Below are 9217 nucleotides of genomic sequence, written 5' to 3' on the forward strand. Positions count from 1 at the left end.
CTTTTGTTGTTGTTTATTTCTTACTGTGCCTGATCTATAAATTAAACTTCATTATAGTTATGTATGAGTAAGAAAAGACATATTTAAATAGAATGTGGTACTATCTGCTTTTCAGCTATCTAACAGAAGTCCTGGGATGTATACTCTAAGTCTAAGGGGAAAGGAGAAGGGAGTGATACTGTTTCTATTCTCAGTTCTTCCTTCTAATAAATTTATCCTCCAAAAAACAAGAGAAAGAAAGAAAGAAGGCCCAAGTTCAGAAGGGGATCAATTCCACATCCCAAAACACACAACTTCCTAGGAGAAATCAGGACTTGAACCCAGCTCTGTTGATTCTGTTGCTACTACCCTTTCCCTACACCACCTGATGCCAGAATCCCAGTTATAGGCCATGGATACCATGTGCTCCTTCCTTCCCCCACCCCCACCCCCGCCTCGTCCTGCTGGTTGGGTACAGACTTTCTGTTCATTTCTCTTGCCAGTCAGCCTGTAAACCAAAGCTCATCTTGGCAGAACAGCTACCTGGCTCCATTCCTTATAGGAAGAAAGTCCATTGCCAGGGAAGTACACTGTGTCTAAGGAAGCCCTGAGGTCCCAGAGGAAGGAGCAGAAAATGGGCCTCTGCAGATGGGCCAGGCTGGAGACGGCACCTACCTGCCTGCCTGCCTGGGAGCCTAAGAGGAGGAGGGACAGAGAGAGCATGAACCCTGTACAGGAGCTCCTGGGCAGATCCCCATCCCAAACAGACATCAGAGCCAAGGGCCTTCACCAACAGCGGTCAGAGAGCAGGCAACACAGAATGTACTGGGGCTGTAAGGAATTCTGGCTTGTTCTAGAAGTTCAGAGACTGGAAGCCCAATCCAGCTCTCATTCCTTCCCAGGGCCATCACAGCAAGTCTAGAACGGCCTACCTGCTCCTTAGCACCAGGAGGACTGGAGTGGGAGAAGAGGCTTTTCTAGAGGAAGAGGCAGTTGGGGGTGTTGGGAGGAGCAATGAAGAGGATGAGAAGAAGGTGGGGTCAGTTATCACTGTCATCTCTCCTCATGGGTCAGCTCTTAAGGCAGGGCTGCCCTGCTTGGCTGAGTCAATAGGGCCAGAGGCGCACTGGTGGGATAAGGGCCAACTATTACCAAGGAGGTGCTGCTGCTTTATAAAGAGAAGTTGAGCGGCTCGTAGTTCCACATGAGGTTTAGGGCCATGGCCAAGAAGAGTGGTAAGTGGGGTCCTGCTCACAGTTTGGAGGAAACTGAGCAAGAAAGAGTTAGATACTGAAATAGGTATAGGTGCTGGATGGGGGAGGGACACGGGTCGAGGAGGTGGGCGTGGGTCTGTGGATGTCAGCTGAGCACCATATAAGAGTAAAGAGAATAAGAATTGAGATAGGGATTCAGCTTGACCAAGGCCTGGGATTTAAAGATTTATTTTTTTTATACAGTGTTGGGTCAGGATGTTGAAAATGAATTTGATGAAGATGGACTTGGAGGATGGGTCTGGGGTTGGATCGTTTGAGAGAAAGGACACAGGGGCCAAGAAACAAATGCTGCTAGCTCAGGGGAAACTGGATAAGAGGGTTGAGGCAGATCTGGAAGAAGGGGAGAGAGACTGAGACTTAGAGATACTCTCCCTTGGGCTTGGTAATGCCCCCCCTTTCTACTGAGTTGCCCCAGTGGAATGCTATCTTGCCATTGGAAAGGGTCTAATGTGCCTCCTCAGCCAGAGGCCCCTAAAGCCCTCTTCCTTTGAGGAGCTTCAGTTGCCTGGACATTACCAGACCAAACTAAGGGGACTCCCACCAGCCAAAGACTCAGCTTCTGGAAGGAGATCGGGGGATACAGTCCTTGTGTGGTCCACCTAAGAGCAGGTGACACCAAGGAAACCACACAGCTCTTCCTGTCAGACAAGACCAGCTCTGAAAAATAATCAAGTCATTTAAGATTGGTTAGATGGTAGTCATTGGCTGTCTGAGTGGTGAGTTCTAATCTTAATATCAGACTTACTAAGGAAGCTCTGAGAAACCATAGATAAGGCTGAAAAAAAGGAACACACTCTCACCTTTCCACAACTATACGCTTTCTCCCTCCCCCTCCCACTTGCTCTCTCACTCTCTTCCCCACACAGCTCTGCTTCCCAGATACTCTCACAGAACCCATACAAGCCCCCACATTCTTCCTCAGACTCAAGCAGAGGAACACATCTCATTCCTCTCGCCCTCAAATCCAGCCCAGCTCACACCTCACAGTCCACCTCAACTTCCCATACAGACGCATCCTCAGCCAGGCATCCACACTGGTCACAGATGCGTCCCTCACACAGTCACGAACTATGCAGTCATATCATGCAAACACAAACTATGACCACACTCCATCCACAAACTGACAGGTGTGCACAGCCACGGTCCTTTACAACTCATAAGTGAGCGTGCATACACACTCTCCATCAGGAGCAGACGAGTGTAGTCACCTACAAACTTCCCACACCCACGAGCTTGTAGGGTGCAAGCCATGTTCACAATCACACATTAATCACAAAAATAACACTACAGTCCACAATATAATACACAATGTGCAACACAATCACCTTCATACAGACATAAGAGCAAACATTCATATCTACAACCTCACACTTGTCTGACAATGTCCTCATCCGGCTGCCCGCCTGGCTCCCACAGCCCAGCTCATTCTGAGTACATAGATCCCAGAGGCTGGACTCCAGAAAGACCGCCCCTTGCTCTCTCTGCTTCCAGAAATCCTTATTTGGGGGATCTTGCTGTTCATCTCCAGCTGCCTTGCCTTCTCTGAGGAGATTGCCAAGTGTTTCCAGGACCCCGATTATGACACCCTCATTGACATAGCCCAGAATGGGCTCAAGGCCTCCGAACATCCCAAGTGTGTGGTGGTGGTAGGGGCTGGAATGGCAGGCCTAGTGGCAGCTAAGCTGCTGCAGGATGCTGGTCACGAGGTAAGACGGTTTAGAGAAATCCTGATCATCAGCCTTCGATTTGCCTCCTTGGGTGGAAAAAGAAAGAGTGGCCTGACAGGGAGAGGTGCACAGTGGCGTGTAGATCAGTCTCCAAACACCCTGAGCCCTCATCATTATAACCACCATTCATGTTCTTGTGGCGGCCAGAGTGATGACCTATGCTACCAAGCAAGGGCCCCCCAATCACTCAGGACCCTCCAGAGCAAACAGCTCCACTGAGGGTATCCTGCACATTCTGAGAGACCAGGCCAGAGCCTATAGCTATTTGGGGGTGAGAAATGGGGTGAGGATTTTACTCCCTAAGAATGATAGCAACTTCTCTGCTCCCCAGGTAACCGTCTTGGAGGCCAGTAACTACACTGGAGGTCGGGTGCTCACATACAGAAACAAGGAGGAAGGCTGGTACATTGAACTAGGAGCAATGCGAATCCCAGAAAGCCACAGGTAAGTCCAGTGCAAGAAAAGGAATATGGCGGCAGGGGATATTGAAAAGGCAGAAGGGACCCCAATGCCATCGTGCCTCTCTTTCAGTATCGCTGTGTCATATGATCCAACCCAATTAGTCAGGGATGATACTCATCCCACACTTTGGAGAGAATGCCAGAGGTCCCAGGAAGCTGAGGGTCACACAGGAAATGATAGATCCCAAAACAACAATTTCTGTCATTACTGCCAACCCATCAAACTGTAGGGTAAATGTGGGCAGCTTCATATTTGTCAGTTGCACCAAAATAAGATGAGAAAATATAACACCTTCTAATTAACAGTGTCTATCATGTGTTCAGCCCGAGCTTTGTCCTAGACCTTATCCCCACAGATGTTTCTTTCCTTTTGCCTTTAATAGAAACTGAACCCATACTTAATCTCTGAGCAACCAAAAAAAACCAAAAAAAACAAAAAACTGCACCAGCCCTAAGCGGGTATCATAAACACAGCCTCAAAGTTACTTCACAAGTGCGTAATGGGATCTCAAATGCTGCCTGGAGCAAAGGACATCTGTCTGTACTACTGAGTACTACTAGTTGGGATTTCATAAAGGCCCTTAGTTCCACGAACTTCTTGCCCTCTTCAGCCTTGGGAGTAGAGGAGCTAATGCCCACAACATTAAATGAGATTACAACTGAGCAAGAAATTAGTCTGAGTTCCTAGGCACCAGGTTACATGGATTTCACATGGAATCCTTTCTAACAGGGGACCAGCAGGAACAAGGGTTATGTCTGTCTCTATTCCAGCCTAACACATATCTATGTCAAGAAGCTTGGCCTGAAGCTCAATAAGTTCAACCACTATGACCACAATACCTGGTACCTACTCAATGGACAGCGTCACACCGCCAAGAGCGTTGCTAATGACCCGCATATCTTGAACTACACCGTGAGTCCCACAGAGAAGAACAAAACTGCCGCACAACTCTTCCACCAATCCATCAGGAAGGTACCTGCTGACTTTCCCAGCTGGGATCAAGAAGGAAATGGGGCAGTGCCTAAGGTCAAACAGCAAATCAGTATGTGGACTCAGATCACCTGATTCCCACCCACTACCCTCGTGATTGGTTCATCTACATTCTAACATCTATTAAGGATGTAACTACCCTCAACTCTACCCTCAACTCTCTCCTTACATCTCTGAGCGATTCAGGAGCCATGATGTGCACAGAAGCAATGGAAAGAAAGGGCCACTAGAGTAGGCAATCCTTGGGAATGCATCAGGCATCCAAAATGTACATTTTTGTAGAAGCCAGTGGTCCACATCAGGTGTCTTCCCTGATTGCTTTCTACTTTATTTTATTTTATTTTATTTTATTTTATTTTATTTTATTTTATTTTATTTTATTTTATTTTATTTTCGGCAGTTTCTCACCTAACCTAGAGCTTGCTAATTCTCCTGAATTGGCTGGTGAGCCAGCCCTAGGCATCCTACTGCTTCTATATCCTCAAGGCTGGCATTATAGCCCTGTGACAGCACACCCCACTTTGTTGCTGTTGTTGTTTGGAGACAGAGATTCTCTGTGTAGCCTTAGCTGTCCTGGATCTCCCTTTGTTTGTTTGTTTTCTTTATTTTTTGTTATTAGTCTGTTTTTAGAGACAGGGTTTCATTTTGTAGCCTTGGCTGTCTTGGACTGTAGACCAGGCTGGCATCAAACTCACATACAACTGCCTGTCTCTCCTTCCTGAGTGCTGGGATTACAGGTATACACCATCATGCCTGGCTCTGTCTTTTCCTTTGTAGACCAAGCTAGTCTCAAACTCAAAGATACCCACCTACCTCTGCCTCTTGAGTGCTGGGATTAAAGGTGTACACCATAGCTGCCCCTCAGCTCACACCCTGGTTTTTGGTGTTTTGCCTGCATGTGTGTCTGTGTGAGGGTGTCAGATCCCCTGGAACTAGAGGTACAGACAGTTTTGAGGTGCTATGTGGGTCCGGGGAATTGAACCCAGGTCCTCCAGAAGAGCAACCAGTGTTCTTAATCACTGAGACATCTCTCTAGGCCTAACACATGCTACTTTTCTATGGATGCTGGGGTTAGAACTCAAGTCCTCAGTCTTGTCTAGCAAGTATCCTATCAAATGAACCTTCACTTTCAATTTTTGTCCTGAACTGGTCTTTCATTTCGAGTCATGTGTCATAGTACATGCTTTTAGTCCCAATACTTGGGAGGTAGAGGCAGGAGGATCTAGAACTGAAGAGCAGCCTCAGCTCTACAGTGAGTTGGAAGCCAACCTAGGCTATGTGAGACCCTGTCTCAACAAAAGCACGGGTTTCTTCAAATGAAGGGAACATACTCAGGGAAGAAGGCACATCCAAGAGCTCTGTGAACCACCCTTTCCTGGCCTTTCACAGCCTCTCCAAGGGACATCCAAAGAACCTGATTCCAATCTAAAAGCATGCCACACATGTGTGGCATGTGTTGCCCTGTGACCTTGTCTCCAACAGCCTAGCTGTCCTGGCCACCTGGGACCCAGCTTGATGTCAATATCTCTCCTCACCTTCTGCAGATCGAAGATTCCAGAAAGACAGTCAACTGCACTGAACTGCTATCCCTTTATGACTCTTACTCCACCAAGGTAAGTAAAAAAAAGAGGCCCCAGGACAGAAATAGAGTTCTGGGCTCCAGGCTCAGCCAAAGCCCTCAGGTAGTGTCCCACCTCCAGGATGCTCTCTTCCTACTGCAAAAGCCTTTGCCTCTGTCAAACCCAAATCTACCCTTGCTGGGCCCAGGTCCCTGCTAAAGCCTTCCTGTATTCCATACCCTATGACCCACACTTGCATCTATGGTGCCCTCGCCCCACAGGCTTACCTAATGAAGGAAGGAAACCTAAGCAAAGGAGCAGTCCAGTTCATCGGGGACTTGATGAATGAGGATGCCGGATTCTATAAGTCCCTCCTGGAGTCCCTGAGGAGTTTTAGCATCTTCGGCATAGACAATGAGTAAGGTGGAAGAACCCAATCCCCAGCACTGGTTTGTTGGGTATTCACCATGTTGGGTGCACTCAGGTAACAATCCCCAGCTGACACGGGGCTGTGTATTCATGAAGGTGATATTTATAAAGTGTCCAAACAAGAGTCAGGAGATAGGTTCTTCCCTTCTCAGACCAGAAGTATGGCTGGGACACACAGAGCTTGCAGTGTCTCCACTCATCTTTCTCTCTCAGGTCCCGAAATTTTACAGAGATCACCGGTGGCTTTGACCAACTCCCCAATGGCCTCAGTGCCAATCTGAAGCCAGGCACCATCCATCTGGAGTCCAAAGTAGAAAGAGTGGTGAGAAAGGGAACGAAGGTTGAGGTTTCCTACCGCACAGGTGGGCCCACCTCTTCACTGCAAAACATCACTGCCGACTACGCCATCATCTCTGCCTCAGCCAAGGCCACACGCCTCATCACCTTCCAGCCAGCCCTGTCCCCAAACAAAACGCATGCCCTGCGCTCATTGCATTACACCAGTGCCACCAAGGTGGCATTAGTGTGCAACGAACGTTTCTGGGAAAAGGAGGGCATACAGGGTGGGAGCTCCATCACGGACCGGCCCTCCCGCTTCATCTACTATCCCAGCCACAGCCTGCCAGGTGGCAAGGGCGTGCTGCTGGCCTCTTACACTGTGGGCGATGATTCCCTGTTCTTTACCTCCATGAAGGATGACCAGGTGGTGGATATCATCCTGGATGACCTGGCCGCAGTGCACAATGCATCCAAGGAAGAGCTAAAGCGCATGTGCCCTGAATCAGTGATCAAGCAATGGTCCCTGGACCCCCTCACCCTTGGCGCTTTTGCTGAGTTCACACCCTACCAATATGTGGACTATTCCGAGGAGCTCTTCCAGCCAGAGGGCCACATCTACTTTGCTGGGGAGCACACCGACCTACCTCATGGCTGGATAGACACTGCCATCAAGTCGGGCATCTGGGCTGCCAGGAACATTCAAGATGCAGTGGACAAGGAGGCCCCTCAGGGACAGATGGCTCTGTAGATAGACAACAGTTTGGGATGGTTGGGTTTTGCCCCAAGAACAATCTGTGGGAAGTCTGACAGAGTAGGCTAGAAGATAAAAGGAGGTAGAGACCCAGAGAGAGGTCACCTCTGGTCCCTTTGTCTACAAGCAGGAGCTGCTCAGGGAAGCTGGCAGGAGACATCACCCCCTTTCCTGCCTCTCTCCCTGCCTAGTTCTCCACAGGAAACAGCAAAGCTGGGGAGGGTGGGAGTCAAGGCTGGAGAGTCCTAGAGTCAGCCTTTAGCCTGAAGGAAATTGTATCCAAATGCAAAATAATAACAAAAAGAGAGAGAGAGAAAGAGAGAAGCCTCAATGTCTGACTTGTGTTACAACTGCACATCTCTAAAAGGGCGCACAAACCCCCTGAGGTACCATCACATTGAATGGCAGACTGACACAGGAGCTCACACCCAGAATACTCCCAAACTCCATTGCTGTGTGCCTGGGCGCCTCTCCTCTTGAACCAGCCTAGGTGGAAAAAGAGAGCAAATGCCTGCCTTTCTCCCTCCTGATATGCACTAGGGGCATCTCAGTCACCCTGACAGAGTCTGCTCCCCTCACCAGCCAGATCTCCTGCCTCCACCTGCCACTGTCTACACACAGCCCTGAGAGGACACCTTGCTCATTTCACAACTCCTTCTCCACTGTCCCCTCACTAAAACCCAACTCTCCCTAAAGAACCAACCTAAGCTCTTCCTCCTCAAATCCTCCCTTATGCCCTCCCCAACTTTATGGTCCCCTCTTCTCTGAGTCCCACTGCCCCCTGGAGGACCAAATATCAACCAAACCCGGACACCCCCAAAGGGCTGAGATCACATATTTTATGATGTGTGTGTGTGTGAAAAAAGAGTGTGCATGCGCTTGTGTGCTTGTGTGTGTGCATGCTTGTATGAGAGCCTGCCAATGCTTACTTGACATGCCACAGGCTTTGTATCACATGGCAACTGGCTGAGAAGCAGAAACACAGAGAATACACACACTGAGAAATCAACTCTCCTCCCCCTGCCTCCCCTTGTGTTCAAGGTTTAGTTCCCAAATCTGACTTAATTTTTATTCCAAATTATCTGAACACAAGAGTCAATCCTGAGAACTGGAGGATCAACTAAGCAAAACAAAACAAAGGTAAATTGAGTCACAGCCCTTCTCACTTGACAGGCTCTGGAGACTCACCAAGCAAGCGTGATGAAACACTGTTGGAGTTTTGTGGAAGAGTGGCACAGATGTGGGAAGGAGGAAGAGGGAAAGAAAATTCAGCTTCTACTGCAACATGGCCCATTGTTAAATCTAGACAGCTCTTCTCTGATACCCACGTGTCACCCACAGTCAGGACATTTTTAGTTCCAATGGACAGAAATCAAACTGAGGCTTTCAGTGGTGTATCTGAGGAGCAGGAGTGGGGTTCCCCATGCCCAGAAGTCAGAATGAAGCTGCTGTGATCAGAGTTCTAGAATAAAAAAACAATGTTAAGGGCCCAGAGTCTAGATTTAGGGAACTCTGCCCTTTTCTCCACTCTAGATTAAATACCTGTGGTGTGATGTACACAAGGACACAAAAGAGTGGGCTCTCCTCCAAACTATCTGGGCACGGTGGCCCATGCCTGTAATCCCAGCACTCAGGGAGGCAGAGGCCAACAGTAAGTTCAAGACCAGCCTGATCTACAAAGTGACTTCTAGGACAGCCAAGGCTACACAGAGAAAAAACAAGATAGATAGATAGATAGATAGATAGATAGATAGATAGATAGATAGA

The 9217-nt window shown here is 48.5% G+C and overlaps 1 protein-coding gene across 1 annotated transcript; it reads left to right on the forward strand.

Annotated features, from left to right (window-relative positions):
* The first annotated feature begins 1137 nt into the window (after window positions 1-1137).
* LOC129679863 (L-amino-acid oxidase-like) lies at window positions 1138-7774 on the forward strand. The gene is made up of 7 exons (XM_055611341.1): window positions 1138-1214; window positions 2745-2959; window positions 3312-3424; window positions 4213-4414; window positions 5977-6045; window positions 6273-6409; window positions 6634-7774. Exons 1-7 carry the CDS (start codon window positions 1184-1186, stop codon window positions 7445-7447), a joined length of 1581 nt encoding a protein of 526 aa, XP_055467316.1. The 5' UTR covers window positions 1138-1183; the 3' UTR covers window positions 7448-7774.
* Window positions 7775-9217: the final 1443 nt, after the last annotated feature.

Source organism: Psammomys obesus, unplaced genomic scaffold (genome assembly GCF_907164565.1).
Source record: "Psammomys obesus unplaced genomic scaffold, mPsaObe1.curated_primary_1811, whole genome shotgun sequence".
Taxonomy (NCBI): Eukaryota; Metazoa; Chordata; class Mammalia; order Rodentia; family Muridae; genus Psammomys; species Psammomys obesus.

Bases quoted from the DNA above. Each gene is read 5' to 3' on its own strand.
- LOC129679863 (XM_055611341.1), top strand. From the start codon at position 1,184: ATGAGGTTTAGGGCCATGGCCAAGAAGAGTG. The intron at 3,425-4,212 runs GTAAGTCCAGTG...TCTCTATTCCAG, and splicing joins CGAATCCCAGAAAGCCACAG to CCTAACACATATCTATGTCA. The intron at 4,415-5,976 runs GTACCTGCTGAC...CACCTTCTGCAG, and splicing joins TCCACCAATCCATCAGGAAG to ATCGAAGATTCCAGAAAGAC.